This window comes from Aulonocara sp. 'chitande type north' Nkhata Bay, linkage group LG5 (assembly GCF_057382095.1).
Source record: "Aulonocara sp. 'chitande type north' Nkhata Bay isolate Kocher_YH1m ecotype deep benthic linkage group LG5, A_spYH_male_GT1.1, whole genome shotgun sequence".
NCBI classification, from domain to species: domain Eukaryota; kingdom Metazoa; phylum Chordata; class Actinopteri; order Cichliformes; family Cichlidae; genus Aulonocara; species Aulonocara sp. 'chitande type north' Nkhata Bay.
The window spans coordinates 5,891,994-5,915,478 of NC_141348.1; the positions used below are offsets into that span (position 1 = coordinate 5,891,994).

The window sequence follows — 23,485 nt, forward strand, 5'->3', positions numbered from 1 at the left end:
GGAAAAATGCACCATGTCGACCAATCAAAAAATGATATGGCAACATGACATTTAGTTGTTTAGGAAGAGGGGGAAGATTTAGGAGTGACCGCGAGAGAGAGAGAGAGAGAGCAGAAAAGGAGAGACAGCAAGTTTTGAGATGTGAGAGATTTGTGACGTTTAGCGTGTTTGGAGTGTGTAGATAACGTGTTGTCTTGTGTAGTTAGTGTGTAGTGTTGTGGATAGTTTTGTGTTGTGTGTCAGAACAATGAGGCGACTGCTGTCTCCAGGTAGAAACAGCAGTGACACACCTGCTGCTGTCAGACCTGCAGGTATCAGGCTGTGATGTTTCCTTTATAGTGGACAGAAATATTTGGAGTGGCACAAATAATTTGTGGCATCTTATTGAAGAACAGCTGATTGTTCTGTAAACAGTTTGAAATGGCTGCAAATAACTTTGTTTGCAAAACTTGTACATATGATTTTAAAATTGACAATTTATATTTGCATTGAAAGTTATGAAATATGATTCATTAAACATGTTTGTGGTTGTTACGGTGAAAATATCACTTTTTCTACTCTGATTTTATGTTTTTTGTCTGATTTCAGATCAATTGCGTTAATACAGTATATCAAAATGAAAACATGACTGTAAATTCAGACACATGAGGCTGTGCTGAAAAGAATGAGACCAAACAAAGTAAATAGTTTTTAAAGGTGAAATGTGGAGGAAACATCAAATGGCCAATTATACCCTGGAACCCAGAGGGTTAAACTTTTTTTTAAAGTAACACAATAGTTACTTTTCAAGTAATTAATTACTTTTAGAATCTTGCAACTCAATTACTAATTCAGTTACTTTTTTGAAGAAGTAACTAGTAACTATAATTAATTACTTTTTCAAAGTTACTTGCCCAACACTGGTCATTTTTGGCGAAGGGGATCACCTATGAAATGATAAAACATGATTATGACCCTCAATGTCTTGATTCTGAAGGTGCGGGCCCAAATTTAAACACCTATGAGTTGTCTTTGCTGTCCTCCATGTGTGGTCGGTCTCTGGCCATTTGCCTCAATTGTGCATGCTCCAGTTTTCAATTCCTCTGGCATGCTATGCAGTTCTTTTTGGATTGCATGGTCAGACATGCTATATAAGGAGATACTTTTCAGGCTAGGTTTTTTCTTAGAAGGAATGGCCATCCTGTCAGCTATTTGTCACAGGCCCACAGAGAAGTGATTTCACACCACGTCCCATGTCCGACTGACCCCGTCAGTCAGCATGCCGCTAACCATTAATCCCACTTTAATGTCCAACTGAGCGTGAAGGAATTTGGAAAACAAAATTCTCCTTGAGAGGATGAGGGCAGCCTTCAACCTCCACCACTGACACACACACACACACACACACACACACATACGTGTTTTCGTGATATATCAGTACGTATGACAAAAATGTGACAAATGGGAACGTGCCTTTCCGAAGGTCCTAGAGGCATGGGGATCTCAAAGAATTTGACCCATGCTTCCAGGAACACACCCATCTGTTGAGATTTTGGCTAGGGCTAAATTTTGGTCAAACCTGAATTTAATGCTACTTGTGAGGACACTGTCAGGTTTATGTGACTTATGAGTACCATAAGGTCACACACAGATATTTCATGTTTAGGTGAATTGTGAAGCCCATGGAAACACATAATTTTCAAGTATACATGACTTATAAGGACCAGGTAACGGTAGGTTCTGCATTTTTAGCTTGGCTCCTTTTGAGATTACAATATAATAGACATGGATGCACAATAGTAATGCTCATCAGTTGGGTAACTTCTGACAGAAATATCAGACATTTATGTGTTAATAAAACAGTAAATCTGAGCTGTGTAAAGACTTTTTAAAAAAAAAAAGACATGGGTCAAATGTGGTCAGTCTACTTTTTAAGTCTTGATATTGTAATGCATTAATTCATTTTGTAGTGAATGTTCATGTGAATAAAAACGTGGAACATTATCTGCCTTTTTTATCATTTAATTGCAAAAAGCACCCAGCATAAACCACAGATTTATGAGTAAGAACAATGCAATACAGAAAACTGCAATACTGACATAACTGTGGAAGTAACAAAGTATCTCTCTTGCTTGTTTCTTTTTTTCTTGCATCTTTCTTTTAATGCTATGATCCTGTTGTGGCTGTAGTACCTTATGACAACCCAGTCTCTGCCTTTCAGAGCTGCCGGCTCTGCTTGGAGGCAGCAGTCACATTCCTTTTTACCTGGTACTTTGCAGCTTTTTATGAAGTGAAACATGCCGCTCAGCAACCTTCACTTCATCATTTGTCCACTTGCTTCTCACCGTCCCAGCTGTCATAAATGGAAACAAAAGAAAATATCTTAATGTGAATGCAAGAAAAGATAGAAAATATTCTAGTTTATAATGTGAATACAAAATGTTCTTAAACCTTGCTTTCTACTGGAGCACTTTAAAGGAGCAATAAGCACAATTCATCATACTTAGGTTGAAGGAATTAAAAATGACTATGTGAAGAACTAGAGGTGTAATTACATCTGGAGTACAGCATGAAGTCACAATCCCTCTCTCTGTGTTGATCTCCAGCCATAGACTTTGGTTTGGTTCACAGGCAGTGCAAAACAGCACACCTAGCAGTGAAAAGATATTGCTTATTGCTCCTTTAAGGATGCTTGGAATGAACCATTTGAAGTGCTGTGTTCTGCTGGGAATCAAATAAGATGAAATGATTTATGATAAAAGCTCTGAATAGTGTCATGTCTGAAAACAAACTTGTTCTTTGATCACAAGTATATTAACCTAAAACATTTTGTATTTTGGTGCCTTTACCCCTTCTTGGTGAAGTGTTGCTAATGTTTTTGTTGTCCAGGGTGATTGAGGCAGAGGTGCCCTTCATGTTGTCCAGGGCAGCTGAGTAAAGCGTGTGGCTTGGAACCCCCGGAATACTTGGTCCTTGAGCCTTTGAAAAGTAACAGTGAAATATGAGAATCAATGCATGCAATAGGTCTGTTTGCTTTTTTCTCTGCATTGTAGGCAAAGTCAGCGTTGGGCAGTGTGTAATTCTACATTAAGGGGCTAAGGGGCGATCGTGGCTCAAGAGTTGTAATCAGAAGGTTGCCGGTTCGAGCCCCAGCTCCGACAGTCTCGGTCGTTGTGTCCTTGGGAAAGACACTTCACCTGTTGCCTACTGGTGGTGGTCAGAGGGCCCGGTGGCGCCAGTGTCCGGCAGCCTCGCCTCTGTCAGTGCGCCCCAGGGTGGCTGTGGCTACAATGTAGCTGCCATCACCAGTGTGTGAATGTCTGTGTGAATGGGTGGATGACTGGATGTGTAAAGCGCTTTGGGGTCCTTAGGGACTAGTAAAGCGCTATATAAATATAGGATATTTACCATTTGATATGAATATTTTACATGTGAACATAATCTACTAATAATACTCATCACAGTGTGATTGTTTGAAATCGGATAGAGTGTTATTATCTTCATGACAAACATCCCTGCTGTTCAGTTTCAATGTAACACAAACTAGAGTTGTTGGTTCTACCAATTGAGAAAGGCTAAAAACAAAAAAACAAATTCATGTCCTTCACAGCTTAAAACAATCTGAGGACAATGTAACACAGAAATATCAAATTTAGTAGGAATAAAGATCAAGCTGATGCTTTAAAGGGAAAGTTAGGACTAACAAATGATATGCCAATTTCTTTCTCCTAAGATGTTCACAAACAAGTAATGCTAATGTTGAATATGGGAAACTTTCAATCAAACTGATTATTTTAATATAATCAAAGGGCACTTAATTTATGCACTAGGCCCAACTGACACATATACTTGATGCCAAATACAAAAAAATAATGTGTAACCTGTTGGAAGAATGAAGTGGGTGTGTCACTCACCAATTGGTCTGAAGGAGGTTGAGGCAGGACCTCGGCACCTGGTGTCTGCAACAAAAGACAACAATATAACGTCAGAAACATTCTCTAGTATAAATCCCGACTATTTAATTAACTACAGATCATATTTGTATCAGTGAATATTATTACAGAAGGATCTGACTTCCTTATACCAGATTCTATAGAAACTTAACACTGTACGGTTCTGCTACCCAACGATATGAGGACAGTGTAACACACACTAGAGTTGTTGGTCCTACCACATGAGGAAGGCAACTGAAACACACTCCTGTCCTTCACAGCTTAAAACAATATGAGGACAGTGTAACACACACACTACAATCACTGGTCCTACCATATGAGGACTTCTACTTAAACACACTCCTGTCCTTCACAGCTTAAAACAATATGAGGACATGACGACTGAACACATGTAGAGTTCACATTCCTGACCTCTAACTTCTCCTGCTGTTGTCAATAAAAGCTCTAAACCCAACACTGATGTACAGCCATCTATTTCCCCAGAAATTAAATCATGTAAACTGATCAGCGGGAGCTTATTTTGACAAAAACATGTGTAAAACGACAAAAATATCAAATTTTGTCAGAATAAAGATCAAGCTGATGCTTTAAGGGAAAGTTTGGACTAACAAATGGTATAGACAATTACTTTATCCTAATGCTAATGTTGGTTTTGGTTAACTTCGACTAAAACTGATTGTTTTAGTACAATTAAAGTGCATTTCATTTATGCACTAGGCCCAACTGACACATATACTTGATGCCAAATACAAAAAATAATGTGTAACCTGTTGGAAGAATGAAGTGGGTGTGTCACTCACCAATTGGTCTGAAGGAGGTTGAGACAGGACATCGGCACTTGGTGTCTGCAACAAAAGACAACAATATAACGTCAGAAACATTCTCTAGTATAAATCCCGACTATTTAATTAACTACAGATCATATTTGTATCAGTGAATATTATTACAGAAGGATCTGACTTCCTTATACCAGATTCTATAGAAACTTAACACTGTACGGTTCTGCTACCCAACGATATGAGGACATTGTAACACACACTAGAGTTGTTGGTCCTACCACATGAGGAAGGCAACTGAAACACACTCCTGTCCTTCACAGCTTAAAACAATATGAGGACAGTGTAACACACACACTACAATCACTGGTCCTACCATATGAGGACTTCTACTTAAACACACTCCTGTCCTTCACAGCTTAAAACAATATGAGGACATGACGACTGAACACATGTAGAGTTCACATTCCTGACCTCTAACTTCTCCTGCTGTTGTCAATAAAAGCTCTAAACCCAACACTGATGTACAGCCATCTATTTCCCCAGAAATTAAATCATGTAAACTGATCAGCGGGAGCTTATTTTGACAAAAACATGTGTAAAACGACAAAAATATCAAATTTTGTCAGAATAAAGATCAAGCTGATGCTTTAAGGGAAAGTTTGGACTAACAAATGGTATAGACAATTACTTTATCCTAATGCTAATGTTGGTTTTGGTTAACTTCGACTAAAACTGATTGTTTTAGTACAATTAAAGTGCATTTCATTTATGCACTAGGCCCAACTGACACATATACTTGATGCCAAATACAAAAAAATAATGTGTAACCTGTTGGAAGAATGAAGTGGGTGTGTCACTCACCAATTGGTCTGAAGGAGGTTGAGGCAGGACCTCGGCACCTGGTGTCTGCAACAAAAGACAACAATATAACGTCAGAAACATTCTCTAGTATAAATCCCGACTATTTAATTAACTACAGATCATATTTGTATCAGTGAATATTATTACAGAAGGATCTGACTTCCTTATACCAGATTCTATAGAAACTTAACACTGTACGGTTCTGCTACCCAACGATATGAGGACAGTGTAACACACACTAGAGTTGTTGGTCCTACCACATGAGGAAGGCAACTGAAACACACTCCTGTCCTTCACAGCTTAAAACAATATGAGGACAGTGTAACACACACTACAATCACTGGTCCTACCATATGAGGACTTCTACTTAAACACACTCCTGTCCTTCACAGCTTAAAACAATATGAGGACAGTGTAACACACACACTACAATCACTGGTCCTACCATATGAGGACTTCTACTTAAACACACTCCTGTCCTTCACAGCTTAAAACAATATGAGGACATGACGACTGAACACATGTAGAGTTCACATTCCTGACTTCTAACTTCTCCTGCTGTTGTCAATAAAAGCTCTAAACCCAACACTGATGTACAGCCATCTATTTCCCCAGAAATTAAATCATGTAAACTGATCAGCGGGAGCTTATTTTGACAAAAACATGTGTAAAACGACAAAAATATCAAATTTTGTCAGAATAAAGATCAAGATGATGCTTTAAGGGAAAGTTTGGACTAACAAATGGTATAGACAATTACTTTATCCTAATGCTAATGTTGGTTTTGGTTAACTTCGACTAAAACTGATTGTTTTAGTACAATTAAAGTGCATTTCATTTATGCACTAGGCCCAACTGACACATATACTTGATGCCAAATACAAAAAAATAATGTGTAACCTGTTGGAAGAATGAAGTGGGTGTGTCACTCACCAATTGGTCTGAAGGAGGTTGAGGTAGGACCTCGGCACCTGGTGTCTGCAACAAAAGACAACAATATAACGTCAGAAACATTCTCTAGTATAAATCCCGACTATTTAATTAACTACAGATCATATTTGTATCAGTGAATATTATTACAGAAGGATCTGACTTCCTTATACCAGATTCTATAGAAACTTAACACTGTACGGTTCTGCTACCCAACGATATGAGGACAGTGTAACACACACTAGAGTTGTTGGTCTTACCACATGAGGAAGGCAACTGAAACACACTCCTGTCCTTCACAGCTTAAAACAATATGAGGACAGTGTAACACACACACTACAATCACTGGTCCTACCATATGAGGACTTCTACTTAAACACACTCCTGTCCTTCACAGCTTAAAACAATATGAGGACATGACGACTGAACACATGTAGAGTTCACATTCCTGACCTCTAACTTCTCCTGCTGTTGTCAATAAAAGCTCTAAACCCAACACTGATGTACAGCCATCTATTTCCCCAGAAATTAAATCATGTAAACTGATCAGCGGGAGCTTATTTTGACAAAAACATGTGTAAAACGACAAAAATATCAAATTTTGTCAGAATAAAGATCAAGCTGATGCTTTAAGGGAAAGTTTGGACTAACAAATGGTATAGACAATTACTTTATCCTAATGCTAATGTTGGTTTTGGTTAACTTCGACTAAAACTGATTGTTTTAGTACAATTAAAGTGCATTTCATTTATGCACTAGGCCCAACTGACACATATACTTGATGCCAAATACAAAAAAATAATGTGTAACCTGTTGGAAGAATGAAGTGGGTGTGTCACTCACCAATTGGTCTGAAGGAGGTTGAGGCAGGACCTCGGCACCTGGTGTCTGCAACAAAAGACAACAATATAACGTCAGAAACATTCTCTAGTATAAATCCCGACTATTTAATTAACTACAGATCATATTTGTATCAGTGAATATTATTACAGAAGGATCTGACTTCCTTATACCAGATTCTATAGAAACTTAACACTGTACGGTTCTGCTACCCAACGATATGAGGACAGTGTAACACACACTAGAGTTGTTGGTCCTACCACATGAGGAAGGCAACTGAAACACACTCCTGTCCTTCACAGCTTAAAACAATATGAGGACAGTGTAACACACACACTACAATCACTGGTCCTACCATATGAGGACTTCTACTTAAACACACTCCTGTCCTTCACAGCTTAAAACAATATGAGGACATGACGACTGAACACATGTAGAGTTCACATTCCTGACCTCTAACTTCTCCTGCTGTTGTCAATAAAAGCTCTAAACCCAACACTGATGTACAGCCATCTATTTCCCCAGAAATTAAATCATGTAAACTGATCAGCGGGAGCTTATTTTGACAAAAACATGTGTAAAACGACAAAAATATCAAATTTTGTCAGAATAAAGATCAAGCTGATGCTTTAAGGGAAAGTTTGGACTAACAAATGGTATAGACAATTACTTTATCCTAATGCTAATGTTGGTTTTGGTTAACTTCGACTAAAACTGATTGTTTTAGTACAATTAAAGTGCATTTCATTTATGCACTAGGCCCAACTGACACATATACTTGATGCCAAATACAAAAAAATAATGTGTAACCTGTTGGAAGAATGAAGTGGGTGTGTCACTCACCAATTGGTCTGAAGGAGGTTGAGGCAGGACCTCGGCACCTGGTGTCTGCAACAAAAGACAACAATATAACGTCAGAAACATTCTCTAGTATAAATCCCGACTATTTAATTAACTACAGATCATATTTGTATCAGTGAATATTATTACAGAAGGATCTGACTTCCTTATACCAGATTCTATAGAAACTTAACACTGTACGGTTCTGCTACCCAACGATATGAGGACAGTGTAACACACACTAGAGTTGTTGGTCCTACCACATGAGGAAGGCAACTGAAACACACTCCTGTCCTTCACAGCTTAAAACAATATGAGGACAGTGTAACACACACTACAATCACTGGTCCTACCATATGAGGACTTCTACTTAAACACACTCCTGTCCTTCACAGCTTAAAACAATATGAGGACAGTGTAACACACACACTACAATCACTGGTCCTACCATATGAGGACTTCTACTTAAACACACTCCTGTCCTTCACAGCTTAAAACAATATGAGGACATGACGACTGAACACATGTAGAGTTCACATTCCTGACCTCTAACTTCTCCTGCTGTTGTCAATAAAAGCTCTAAACCCAACACTGATGTACAGCCATCTATTTCCCCAGAAATTAAATCATGTAAACTGATCAGCGGGAGCTTATTTTGACAAAAACATGTGTAAAACGACAAAAATATCAAATTTTGTCAGAATAAAGATCAAGCTGATGCTTTAAGGGAAAGTTTGGACTAACAAATGGTATAGACAATTACTTTATCCTAATGCTAATGTTGGTTTTGGTTAACTTCGACTAAAACTGATTGTTTTAGTACAATTAAAGTGCATTTCATTTATGCACTAGGCCCAACTGACACATATACTTGATGCCAAATACAAAAAAATAATGTGTAACCTGTTGGAAGAATGAAGTGGGTGTGTCACTCACCAATTGGTCTGAAGGAGGTTGAGGCAGGCCCTCGGCACCTGGTGTCTGCAACAAAAGACAACAATATAACGTCAGAAACATTCTCTAGTATAAATCCCGACTATTTAACCCTCGTTTTACCCTAGCGAAAAAAGGGACCCGCTTGGGTAACTTTGGATTTTTGATTCTCAATATATCAGTCATTTTAAAGACTAGTTGCATGAAACTTGGCCAGGATGTGTGTTTTAGGATTATTTTTGAAATTCAATGATCCCCTCTATGGTGTGGTGTATAGTAAAGAAGATTCACATATGTACTACCTCCTTTTACCCTTGTATCCGTTTGGGCCCCATTGACTCCCATTATAATCACATATTTTCGATATACTGTAATCCTGACATGCGATAATGCCTTTCTCGTGAATACCTAATGGATCTAAGCCTCAGCCTTCAAAATAAAGGAAAAATAGGTTTTGGATCAAATGAGCACAATATTAGGTACAGCACCACCATAGACATTTTCAGTGCTTTTGAATGGAGGACATGGTTATCTTACTATGCAAAATACATGACAATAAAACAGCTGACCACCATAAAATAGTCTTGATGTAGTGGAACTGATATAAGAGAGTGGTGTGAATGTGATTGAGAATATATATATATATATACTGTGTGTGTCGGTCACAAACAAAACGGCCCGTAGAGCCGCCTCCTTGAAGTGAACAACGGGAGCCTGCTCCGTTTTTTTTCTCCTTTCTCTGAACCTCTGTCAATGTTATTTTGCTTCACTTTGCACATGAGCCTTGTTTTTGCCCTCAGCAGAGAGGGGAGGGGTGCAAAAGTAGCCACGTGTTTGCAGAGCAGAGGGGGAGGGGTGCAAAAACAGCCACCTGTTTGCTGAGCAGAGGGGGGGAGGGGCAGTCGTTACTCTCCCAGTGGCATCTCAACAGAGCCGGAGGGAGAGAGAGAGATCGTTTTGGATTCAAGTGCACACTTGAAGTCTGTGAGAATAGTTTGCAGCCTTGTCTTACTAGTCATTTCTGCACAGACGCCACTAAATGCACAGACTCGCGCACACACAACACGAAGCGCACGGTCAATTTAGGGGAGCTTGGAAGCTGTGCTCATCGTGCAAACAGCGCGTTATTATCGTAACGGCTGCAAAAGTTAGGATATGTCCTGTCTGCAACATCCATCTTCACCTGTTGGAAGAATGAAGTGGGTGTGTCACTCACCAATTGGTCTGAAGGAGGTTGAGACAGGACCTCAGCACTTGGTGTCTGCAACAAAAGACAACAATATAACGTCAGAAACATTCTCTAGTATAAATCCCGACTATTTAATTAACTACAGATCATATTTGTATCAGTGAATATTATTACAGAAGGATCTGACTTCCTTATACCAGATTCTATAGAAACTTAACACTGTACGGTTCTGCTACCCAACGATATGAGGACAGTGTAACACACACTAGAGTTGTTGGTCCTACCACATGAGGAAGGCAACTGAAACACACTCCTGTCCTTCACAGCTTAAAACAATATGAGGACAGTGTAACACACACACTACAATCACTGGTCCTACCATATGAGGACTTCTACTTAAACACACTCCTGTCCTTCACAGCTTAAAACAATATGAGGACATGACGACTGAACACATGTAGAGTTCACATTCCTGACCTCTAACTTCTCCTGCTGTTGTCAATAAAAGCTCTAAACCCAACACTGATGTACAGCCATCTATTTCCCCAGAAATTAAATCATGTAAACTGATCAGCGGGAGCTTATTTTGACAAAAACATGTGTAAAACGACAAAAATATCAAATTTTGTCAGAATAAAGATCAAGCTGATGCTTTAAGGGAAAGTTTGGACTAACAAATGGTATAGACAATTACTTTATCCTAATGCTAATGTTGGTTTTGGTTAACTTCGACTAAAACTGATTGTTTTAGTACAATTAAAGTGCATTTCATTTATGCACTAGGCCCAACTGACACATATACTTGATGCCAAATACAAAAAAATAATGTGTAACCTGTTGGAAGAATGAAGTGGGTGTGTCACTCACCAACTGGTCTGAAGGAGGTTGAGGCAGGACCTCGGCACTTGGTGTCTGCAACAAAAGACAACAATATAACGTCAGAAACATTCTCTAGTATAAATCCCGACTATTTAATTAACTACAGATCATATTTGTATCAGTGAATATTATTACAGAAGGATCTGACTTCCTTATACCAGATTCTATAGAAACTTAACACTGTACGGTTCTGCTACCCAACGATATGAGGACAGTGTAACACACACTAGAGTTGTTGGTCCTACCACATGAGGAAGGCAACTGAAACACACTCCTGTCCTTCACAGCTTAAAACAATATGAGGACAGTGTAACACACACACTACAATCACTGGTCCTACCATATGAGGACTTCTACTTAAACACACTCCTGTCCTTCACAGCTTAAAACAATATGAGGACATGACGACTGAACACATGTAGAGTTCACATTCCTGACCTCTAACTTCTCCTGCTGTTGTCAATAAAAGCTCTAAACCCAACACTGATGTACAGCCATCTATTTCCCCAGAAATTAAATCATGTAAACTGATCAGCGGGAGCTTATTTTGACAAAAACATGTGTAAAACGACAAAAATATCAAATTTTGTCAGAATAAAGATCAAGCTGATGCTTTAAGGGAAAGTTTGGACTAACAAATGGTATAGACAATTACTTTATCCTAATGCTAATGTTGGTTTTGGTTAACTTCGACTAAAACTGATTGTTTTAGTACAATTAAAGTGCATTTCATTTATGCACTAGGCCCAACTGACACATATACTTGATGCCAAATACAAAAAAATAATGTGTAACCTGTTGGAAGAATGAAGTGGGTGTGTCACTCACCAACTGGTCTGAAGGAGGTTGAGGCAGGACCTCGGCACTTGGTGTCTGCAACAAAAGACAACAATATAACGTCAGAAACATTCTCTAGTATAAATCCCGACTATTTAATTAACTACAGATCATATTTGTATCAGTGAATATTATTACAGAAGGATCTGACTTCCTTATACCAGATTCTATAGAAACTTAACACTGTACGGTTCTGCTACCCAACGATATGAGGACAGTGTAACACACACTAGAGTTGTTGGTCCTACCACATGAGGAAGGCAACTGAAACACACTCCTGTCCTTCACAGCTTAAAACAATATGAGGACAGTGTAACACACACACTACAATCACTGGTCCTACCATATGAGGACTTCTACTTAAACACACTCCTGTCCTTCACAGCTTAAAACAATATGAGGACATGACGACTGAACACATGTAGAGTTCACATTCCTGACCTCTAACTTCTCCTGCTGTTGTCAATAAAAGCTCTAAACCCAACACTGATGTACAGCCATCTATTTCCCCAGAAATTAAATCATGTAAACTGATCAGCGGGAGCTTATTTTGACAAAAACATGTGTAAAACGACAAAAATATCAAATTTTGTCAGAATAAAGATCAAGCTGATGCTTTAAGGGAAAGTTTGGACTAACAAATGGTATAGACAATTACTTTATCCTAATGCTAATGTTGGTTTTGGTTAACTTCGACTAAAACTGATTGTTTTAGTACAATTAAAGTGCATTTCATTTATGCACTAGGCCCAACTGACACATATACTTGATGCCAAATACAAAAAAATAATGTGTAACCTGTTGGAAGAATGAAGTGGGTGTGTCACTCACCAACTGGTCTGAAGGAGGTTGAGGCAGGACCTCGGCACTTGGTGTCTGCAACAAAAGACAACAATATAACGTCAGAAACATTCTCTAGTATAAATCCCGACTATTTAACCCTCGTTTTACCCTAGCGAAAAAAGGGACCCGCTTGGGTAACTTTGGATTTTTGATTCTCAATATATCAGTCATTTTAAAGACTAGTTGCATGAAACTTGGCCAGGATGTGTGTTTTAGGATTATTTTTGAAATTCAATGATCCCCTCTATGGTGTGGTGTATAGTAAAGAAGATTCACATATGTACTACCTCCTTTTACCCTTGTATCCGTTTGGGCCCCATTGACTCCCATTATAATCACATATTTTCGATATACTGTAATCCTGACATGCGATAATGCCTTTCTCGTGAATACCTAATGGATCTAAGCCTCAGCCTTCAAAATAAAGGAAAAATAGGTTTTGGATCAAATGAGCACAATATTAGGTACAGCACCACCATAGACATTTTCAGTGCTTTTGAATGGAGGACATGGTTATCTTACTATGCAAAATACATGACAATAAAACAGCTGACCACCATAAAATAGTCTTGATGTAGTGGAACTGATATAAGAGAGTGGTGTGAATGTGATTGAGAATATATATATATACTGTGTGTGTCGGTCACAAACAAAACGGCCCGTAGAGCCGCCTCCTTGAAGTGAACAACGGGAGCCTGCTCCGTTTTTTTCTCCTTTCTCTGAACCTCTGTCAATGTTATTTTGCTTCACTTTGCACATGAGCCTTGTTTTTGCCCTCAGCAGAGAGGGGAGGGGTGCAAAAGCAGCCACGTGTTTGTTGAGCAGAGGGGGGAGGGGTGCAAAAGCAGCCACGTGTTTGCAGAGCAGAGGGGGAGGGGTGCAAAAACAGCCACGTGTTTGCAGAGCAGAGGGGGAGGGGTGCAAAAGCAGCCACGTGTTTGTTGAGCAGAGGGGGGAGGGGTGCAAAAGTAGCCACGTGTTTGCAGAGCAGAGGGGGAGGGGTGCAAAAACAGCCACCTGTTTGCTGAGCAGAGGGGGGGAGGGGCAGTCGTTACTCTCCCAGTGGCATCTCAACAGAGCCGGAGGGAGAGAGAGAGATCGTTTTGGATTCAAGTGCACACTTGAAGTCTGTGAGAATAGTTTGCAGCCTTGTCTTACTAGTCATTTCTGCACAGACGCCACTAAATGCACAGACTCGCGCACACACAACACGAAGCGCACGGTCAATTTAGGGGAGCTTGGAAGCTGTGCTCATCGTGCAAACAGCGCGTTATTATCGTAACGGCTGCAAAAGTTAGGATATGTCCTGTCTGCAACATCCATCTTCACCTGTTGGAAGAAAGAAGTGGGTGTGTCACTCACCAATTGGTCTGAAGGAGGTTGAGACAGGACCTCGGCACCTGGTGTCTGCAACAAAAGACAACAATATAACGTCAGAAACATTCTCTAGTATAAATCCCGACTATTTAATTAACTACAGATCATATTTGTATCAGTGAATATTATTACAGAAGGATCTGACTTCCTTATACCAGATTCTATAGAAACTTAACACTGTACGGTTCTGCTACCCAACGATATGAGGACAGTGTAACACACACTAGAGTTGTTGGTCCTACCACATGAGGAAGGCAACTGAAACACACTCCTGTCCTTCACAGCTTAAAACAATATGAGGACATGACGACTGAACACATGTAGAGTTCACATTCCTGACCTCTAACTTCTCCTGCTGTTGTCAATAAAAGCTCTAAACCCAACACTGATGTACAGCCATCTATTTCCCCAGAAATTAAATCATGTAAACTGATCAGCGGGAGCTTATTTTGACAAAAACATGTGTAAAACGACAAAAATATCAAATTTTGTCAGAATAAAGATCAAGCTGATGCTTTAAGGGAAAGTTTGGACTAACAAATGGTATAGACAATTACTTTATCCTAATGCTAATGTTGGTTTTGGTTAACTTCGACTAAAACTGATTGTTTTAGTACAATTAAAGTGCATTTCATTTATGCACTAGGCCCAACTGACACATATACTTGATGCCAAATACAAAAAAATAATGTGTAACCTGTTGGAAGAATGAAGTGGGTGTGTCACTCACCAACTGGTCTGAAGGAGGTTGAGGCAGGACCTCGGCACCTGGTGTCTGCAACAAAAGACAACAATATAACGTCAGAAACATTCTCTAGTATAAATCCCGACTATTTAACCCTCGTTTTACCCTAGCGAAAAAAGGGACCCGCTTGGGTAACTTTGGATTTTTGATTCTCAATATATCAGTCATTTTAAAGACTAGTTGCATGAAACTTGGCCAGGATGTGTGTTTTAGGATTATTTTTGAAATTCAATGATCCCCTCTATGGTGTGGTGTATAGTAAAGAAGATTCACATATGTACTACCTCCTTTTACCCTTGTATCCGTTTGGGCCCCATTGACTCCCATTATAATCACATATTTTCGATATACTGTAATCCTGACATGCGATAATGCCTTTCTCGTGAATACCTAATGGATCTAAGCCTCAGCCTTCAAAATAAAGGAAAAATAGGTTTTGGATCAAATGAGCACAATATTAGGTACAGCACCACCATAGACATTTTCAGTGCTTTTGAATGGAGGACATGGTTATCTTACTATGCAAAATACATGACAATAAAACAGCTGACCACCATAAAATAGTCTTGATGTAGTGGAACTGATATAAGAGAGTGGTGTGAATGTGATTGAGAATATATATATATATATATATACTGTGTGTGTCGGTCACAAACAAAACGGCCCGTAGAGCCGCCTCCTTGAAGTGAACAACGGGAGCCTGCTCCGTTTTTTTCTCCTTTCTCTGAACCTCTGTCAATGTTATTTTGCTTCACTTTGCACATGAGCCTTGTTTTTGCCCTCAGCAGAGAGGGGAGGGGTGCAAAAGCAGCCACGTGTTTGTTGAGCAGAGGGGGGAGGGGTGCAAAAGTAGCCACGTGTTTGCAGAGCAGAGGGGGAGGGGTGCAAAAACAGCCACCTGTTTGCTGAGCAGAGGGGGGGAGGGGCAGTCGTTACTCTCCCAGTGGCATCTCAACAGAGCCGGAGGGAGAGAGAGAGATCGTTTTGGATTCAAGTGCACACTTGAAGTCTGTGAGAATAGTTTGCAGCCTTGTCTTACTAGTCATTTCTGCACAGACGCCACTAAATGCACAGACTCGCGCACACACAACACGAAGCGCACGGTCAATTTAGGGGAGCTTGGAAGCTGTGCTCATCGTGCAAACAGCGCGTTATTATCGTAACGGCTGCAAAAGTTAGGATATGTCCTGTCTGCAACATCCATCTTCACCTGTTGGAAGAATGAAGTGGGTGTGTCACTCACCAATTGGTCTGAAGGAGGTTGAGGCAGGACCTCGGCACCTGGTGTCTGCAACAAAAGACAACAATATAACGTCAGAAACATTCTCTAGTATAAATCCCGACTATTTAATTAACTACAGATCATATTTGTATCAGTGAATATTATTACAGAAGGATCTGACTTCCTTATACCAGATTCTATAGAAACTTAACACTGTACGGTTCTGCTACCCAACGATATGAGGACAGTGTAACACACACTAGAGTTGTTGGTCCTACCACATGAGGAAGGCAACTGAAACACACTCCTGTCCTTCACAGCTTAAAACAATATGAGGACAGTGTAACACACACACTACAATCACTGGTCCTACCATATGAGGACTTCTACTTAAACACACTCCTGTCCTTCACAGCTTAAAACAATATGAGGACATGACGACTGAACACATGTAGAGTTCACATTCCTGACTTCTAACTTCTCCTGCTGTTGTCAATAAAAGCTCTAAACCCAACACTGATGTACAGCCATCTATTTCCCCAGAAATTAAATCATGTAAACTGATCAGCGGGAGCTTATTTTGACAAAAACATGTGTAAAACGACAAAAATATCAAATTTTGTCAGAATAAAGATCAAGCTGATGCTTTAAGGGAAAGTTTGGACTAACAAATGGTATAGACAATTACTTTATCCTAATGCTAATGTTGGTTTTGGTTAACTTCGACTAAAACTGATTGTTTTAGTACAATTAAAGTGCATTTCATTTATGCACTAGGCCCAACTGACACATATACTTGATGCCAAATACAAAAAAATAATGTGTAACCTGTTGGAAGAATGAAGTGGGTGTGTCACTCACCAATTGGTCTGAAGGAGGTTGAGACAGGACCTCGGCACCTGGTGTCTGCAACAAAAGACAACAATATAACGTCAGAAACATTCTCTAGTATAAATCCCGACTATTTAATTAACTACAGATCATATTTGTATCAGTGAATATTATTACAGAAGGATCTGACTTCCTTATACCAGATTCTATAGAAACTTAACACTGTACGGTTCTGCTACCCAACGATATGAGGACAGTGTAACACACACTAGAGTTGTTGGTCCTACCACATGAGGAAGGCAACTGAAACACACTCCTGTCCTTCACAGCTTAAAACAATATGAGGACAGTGTAACACACACTACAATCACTGGTCCTACCATATGAGGACTTCTACTTTCCTGTTGGAGGTTGAGACACGACAGAGGGACAGCAGGGTAGTAGCTTGCACAAATGATTCTATTGACACAACAGGGAAGTGAGATTAATGAACTGAACGCAACAGACTCTTTCAAAATAAAACAGGAAACATGGCATGAAAATACAAACGTGGTAATATACAGCCCTAACATAAACTCCTTAAAACGATATTAATAACGTTAAGCCAAACTCAACTAACCCGCCATTAAACATAAGAAACTCAAAAACCTTAGAATAACATCAGAAACGCTGGGCCAGAGACCCAGACCGTGAGCAAATAACTATAATATTATTGATTTGTGCTGAATAAGAAAACATTAATATTATCATTTAAATCCCCCCAAGCATATCTTGTGTTGAAAAAAAAAAGTGTGTTGCAGTTAGCTACACTGAGCTTAGACTGACTGTCTCTGCAGTTGAAGATGCAGAGCACATGCAAGGCCGCAGGTCCCTTTAACTCCGGTGGGAATTTAAAAACAGTTAAATTTAACTTCTAATATCTATTGTTAAAGATAAATCTTAAGTAATTTTTTAGCATTTATCATCATTCACCACTTTCAATTTGTTCAAATCGGTTGTGTATTGTTTTAATTCCGTTTAACTAACCTTAATTAGCTTGTTAAACATACAACTTTACCTCGCGGAGCTTTCGTCGACGCATGGATATCAAAGGTAAATACATACCTCAAGATAAATCTCTCCTGAGTGCTGAAGGTCCCGGATGTGCCGTTCACGCAGAGCTCCGGCGAGTTTGTATCTTGCCGTGACCAGCAGCTCTTTGGTTGACGCTTTCGAACAATCAGATGCATCTTTACTCACTTTTTGACCAATCAGAGACGTCGTTCTATGCTCCACTGACGAAATGCTGCATCCTCTCACCAGCCACGGTCTCTCCTCGTCCATTTAACAACAAAAACACAGCAACACGTGCTGGATTTGAGGTAGGAACACTTGAGAACTGTCACAATGTTTTGCAAACTGCTGTTACAGTTAATTTCGTTCCGTTAATTTGTTTGGTTCCTATTCTGAAGTAACACTTAATACACATGGGGTTAGCTTGCTGGTCTAGTTTAAGTTAGCATGGGCATGCTGTTCACTGATAGAGTAAGGCTAAAATTGTCCTGATATTGTCAGTGTGTTATCATAAACATGCAGCACCCCTAGACCCCCAAGTTAAAATACAGATAATAGATAAGCAATTTAAGAAAATAAGTATAATGTGTATAATAAATGATTTTACTGTCACTTTCCTGGGTCTGTTGACCCAGCGTTTTAAGTTTTAGTTTGTTTAGATGTCGATGTTTATTTATAAGTTCTTTAGGTTTGCTAAGTTCATTTGTTTATTAGATTACCCTTGTGATGTCTGTTTTATTGGGAAAGTCTTTGTCCTAAATGCAGTGAGTCTAGTTTTGTTTCCCCTTGTCCCAGCTGTTCCTCATCCCCTCATTATCTCTCTGTGTACTTGCAGTGGCTTGCAAAAGTATTCGTCCCTCTTTTCCACATTTTGTCACATTACTGCCACAAACACAAATTGTCATGGTCCTGGGTCGGTGACCCAGCGCTTTTAGTTTATTATTATGATGATGATGATGATGATGATTATTATTGTTTGAGTTCTATGTGTTATATTTGGTCTGCCTCTGAGTCTGTGTCTCTGTCTATGCTGTCACCCCGTCTGTTTGTGAATCTGTCTGTTTAGTTCTGTGTCTTGTTTGGTTCCCCGTGTCTGAGTTTCCTGTTTTATTGTGAAGGTCTCTGTCTGATGTGAGTGTGTTCAGTTTACGTTTCCCCTGTCCCGTCAGCTCTGATTCCTCCCAGCCGTGTTGCCCTCCTGTCTCTCATCCCCTGATTACTGGTGTGTGTATTTAAGCCCTGTGTGTTCTCCTGCCTGTTACTCGGTGTCCTGCTCGGCGGCTGCTGCGCATCCCTTTGTCGTATGCTCCCAGGTCTGTTATTTTAGTTCTTCCCAGTTTAGGTGTCTTCAGTTATTTGTCATGCCCCACTGCTTGTTTGCCACTACACCTTGTAAATAAACTTCACTAGCATTTTCATCCACTGCTTGCATCTTGGGTCCTCCTTCCTCCACACCACACGGCTCGCCTTCCCAGCCGTGACACAAATCAATTTTAATGGAATCCAATTGCAGCAAAAGGTGGGTCTACAAAGTATTGACTCAGGGGGCTGAATAATTGCGCACACCCCACTTTTCAGTTATTTATTTGTAAAAAATGTTTGGAATCATGTATGATTTTTGTTCCACTTCTCACGTGTACACCACTTTGTATTGGTCTTTCACGTGGAATTCCAATAAAATTGATTCATGTTTGTGGCTGTAATGTGCCAAAATGTGGGAAAGTTAAAGGGGGCCGAATACTTTTGCAAGCCACTGTAAGTCCTGTCCTCATTTGTTCAGTGTCAGGTCATCTGTTGTTTTTGGTGCCACGTTTCCATGTTCCAGGTATCTTTGTATCCATGTCAGGTTTCATGGTTTGTTTGTTTTTTTTAATAAAAAATATTTTCCCCAGGTTAGGTTATTGTTTAGCTTCACCTCTGCCTTTTGTTTTGTAATCTTTTAATTTCAATTCAATTTTATTTATATAGCGCCAAATCACAACAACAATCGCCTGAAGGCGCTTTATATTGTACAGTAGATCGCACAATAATAGATACAGAGAAAAACCCAACAATCATAGGACCACCTATGAGCAAGCGCTTTGGCGACAGTGGGAAGGAAAAACTCCCTTTTAACAGGAAGAAACCTCCAGCAGAACCAGGCTCAGGGAGCGGCGGGCATCTGCTGTGACCAGTTGGGGTGAGAAAAGGAAGACAGGACAAAGACATGCTGTGGATTAATAACAAGTATGATTCAGTACAGAGAGGTCTATTAACACACAGTGAGTGAGAAAGGTGACTGGAAAGGAAAAAACTCAGTGCTTCATGGGAATCCCCCGGCTGCCTACGTCTATTGCAGCACAACTAAGGGAGGATCCAGGGTCACCTGATCCAGCCCTAACTATATGCTTTAGCAAAAAGGAAAGTTTGAAGCCTAATCTTAAAAGTAGAGATTAATAAACGGCTTGCTTTCTGTTAATATTCAAATTTTCTTTCACGTTCCTTTGTGTCAGCATTTTGGGTCCACTCCTCAAATTCATACATATGTCTAACCGTTTTTCCCCACTCGGCGACACACCCGTCGGGGGTCAAACTCTGGTAATTGGCAATTCTGTTCTCAGACATGTGAAGCTAGAGACACCGGAAACCATAGTCAATTGTCTTCCAGGGGCCAGAGCAGGCGACATTGAAGGAAATTTAAAACTGCTGGCTAAGGGTAAACGTAAATTCAGTAAAATCATAATTCACGTCGGCAGTAATGACACCCGGTTACGCCAATCGGAGGTCACTAAAATCAATATTGAATCGGTGTGTAACTTTGCCAAAACAATGTGGGACTCTGTAGTTTTCTCTGGTCCCCTCCCCAATCAGACCAAGAGTGACATGTTTAGCCGCATGTTCTCCTTAAATTGCTGGCTGTCTGAGTGGTGTCCCAGAAACGATGTGGGCTTCATAGATAATTGGCAAACCTTCTGGAGGAAACCTGGTCTTATAAGGAGAGACGGCAGCTCTCATTTCTAGAAATATGGACAAATTAATTAAACCCCCCATAATATGACTATCCAGAGTTGGGACCAGGAAGCAGAGTTGCAGTCTTACACGCCTCTCTGCAGCTTCTCTCCTCCTGCTACCCCCCCAAAAACCCATCTCCATAGAGACTGTGTCAGCTTCCAAAAAGACAAAAAACAAACTAAAAACCAGCAACAAACAACTTAAACATAAACAATTACAAAGAAAGAACAATACAGTATCCACATCCTAACTAAAGAGTAAAACAGTGAAATGTGGATTATTAAATATTAGGTCTCTCTCCTCCAAGTCTCTGTTAGTACATGACTTAATAATTGATCAACAAATCGATTTACTCTGCCTTACAGAAACCTGGTTTTAGCAGGATGATTATGTTAGTTTAAATGAATCAACACCCCCGAGTCATTCTAACTACCAGAAACCTCGAAGCACAGGCCGAGGGGGCGGTGTGGCAGCAATTTTTCACACCAGCCTATTAATTAATGAAAGACCAAGACAGACTTTTAATTCATTTGAAAGCCTGATGCTTAGCATTGTCCACCCCAGCTGAAAAATTTTAGAAACCAGTCTTATTTGTTATCATCTAATTGTCCACCTGGGCCTTACACAGAGTTTCTCTCTGATTTCTCAGACTTTTTATCTGATTTAGTGCTCAGCTCAGATAAAATAATTATTGTGGGTGATTTTAACATCCATGTAGATGCTAAGAATGACAGCCTCAACATGGCATTTAATCTGTTATTAGACTCAATTGGCTTCTCTCAACATGTAAAAGAACCCACCCACCACTTTAATCACACTCTAGATCTTGTTTTTAACATATGGCATAGAAACTGAACATTTAACAGTGTTTCCTGAAAACCCTCTCCTGTCTGATCATTTCCTGATAACATTTACATTTACAATAATTGATTACACAGCAGTGGAGAGTAGACTTTATCACAGATGTCTTTCTGAAAGCGCTGTAACTATGTTTAAGAATGTAATCCACCCACTGTTATCATCTTCAATGACCTGTACCAACACAGAGCAGAGCAGCTATCTGAACGCTACCCCAACAGAGGTCAATTATCTTGTTAATAATAATTTTACCTCCTCACTACATATGACTCTGGATACTGTAGCTCCTGTGAAAACTAAGGTCTCAGATCAGAAGTACCTGACTCTGTGGTATAATTCTCAAACACGTAGCCTAAAGCAGATGACTCGTAAGCTGGAGAGGAAATGGCGTGTCACAAATTTAGAGGATCATCATAATTGGAGAAATATTTTGCTGATTTATAAGAAAGCCCCCCGCAAAGCCAGAACATCTTACTATTTGTCACTGATTGAAGACAATAAGAACAACCCCAGGTTTCTCTTCAGCACTGTAGCCAGGCTGACAAACAGTCAGAGCTCTTTTGAGCCAACCATCGTTAACTAGTAATGACTTCATGAACTTCTTCACAAATAAAATTCTTATCATTAGAGAAAAAAATTACCAATAATCATCCCACAGATGTAACATTATCTACAGCTACTTTTAGTACCGTTGATGTTAAGTTAGACTCTTTTTCTCCAATTGATCTTTCTGAGTTAACTTCTATAATTACTTCCTCCAATCCTCCGTGTCTTTTAGACCCCATTCCTACAAAACTGCTCAAAGAAGTCCTGCCATTAATTAATGCTTCAATCTTAAATATGATCAACCTATCTCTAATAATCGGCTATGTACCACAGGCCTTCAAGCTGGCTGTAGTTAAACCTTTACTCAAAAAGCCATCTCTAGACCCAGCAGTCTTAGCTAATTATAGGCCAATCTCCAACCTTCCTTTCATATCAAAAATCCTTGAAAGAGTAGTTGTCAAACAGCTAACAGATCATCTGCAGAGGAATGGCTTATTTGAAGAGTTTCAGTCAGGTTTCAGAGTTCATCACAGCACAGAAACCGCTTTAGCGAAGGTTACAAATGATCTTCTTATGGCCTCTGACAGTGGACTCATCTCTGTGCTTGTCCTGCTAGGCCTTAGTGCAGCGTTCGATACTGTTGACCATAATATCCTATTAGAGCGATTAGAGCATGCTGTAGATATTACAGGTACTGCACTCCAGTGGTTTGTATCATATCTGTCTAATAGACTACAATTTGTTCATGTAAATGGAGAGTCCTCTTCACCCACTAAGGTCAATTATGGAGTTCCACAGGGTTCAGTGCTAGGACCAATTCTGTTTACATTATACATGCTTCCCCTAGGCAGTATCATTAGAAGACATAGCATACATTTTCACTGCTATGCAGATGACACCCAGCTCTATCTGTCCATGAAGCCAGATAACACACACCAATTAGTTAAAGTGCAGGAATGTCTTAAAGACATAAAGACCTGGATGGCCGCTAACTTTCTG

At 39.7% G+C, this 23,485-nt stretch overlaps 2 protein-coding genes across 10 annotated transcripts in view; one reads left to right on the forward strand and one right to left on the reverse strand.

The window, feature by feature from the left end:
* LOC147329773 (receptor-type tyrosine-protein phosphatase gamma-like) overlaps positions 1-23,485 on the forward strand; it is a 407,188-nt gene that overhangs the window by 220,430 nt on the left and 163,273 nt on the right. The window lies entirely within an intron of this gene.
* LOC147329778 (uncharacterized) lies at positions 1,503-19,931 on the reverse strand. Of its 3 annotated transcripts, XM_086291105.1 has the most exons (15): positions 18,143-19,931; positions 17,419-17,497; positions 17,069-17,113; positions 16,229-16,273; positions 12,852-12,896; positions 12,012-12,056; positions 8,186-8,230; positions 7,796-7,801; positions 7,346-7,390; positions 6,506-6,550; positions 5,573-5,617; positions 4,733-4,777; positions 2,829-2,958; positions 2,535-2,629; positions 1,503-2,332 (listed from the first exon to the last, which is right to left on the reverse strand). In XM_086291105.1, exons 1-15 carry the CDS (start codon positions 18,265-18,267, stop codon positions 2,321-2,323), a joined length of 852 nt encoding a protein of 283 aa, XP_086147231.1. In that variant the 5' UTR covers positions 18,268-19,931; the 3' UTR covers positions 1,503-2,320. The 3 variants fall into 3 exon arrangements, 1 of the variants encoding a protein (XP_086147231.1); XR_015129013.1 differs by lacking the exons at positions 2,535-2,629; positions 4,733-4,777; positions 5,573-5,617; ... (8 more) ...; positions 17,419-17,497; positions 18,143-19,931 and adding an exon at positions 3,894-3,916; XR_015129014.1 differs by lacking the exons at positions 1,503-2,332; positions 2,535-2,629; positions 2,829-2,958; ... (8 more) ...; positions 16,229-16,273; positions 17,069-17,113 and having other exon boundaries at positions 17,243-17,497; positions 18,065-18,277.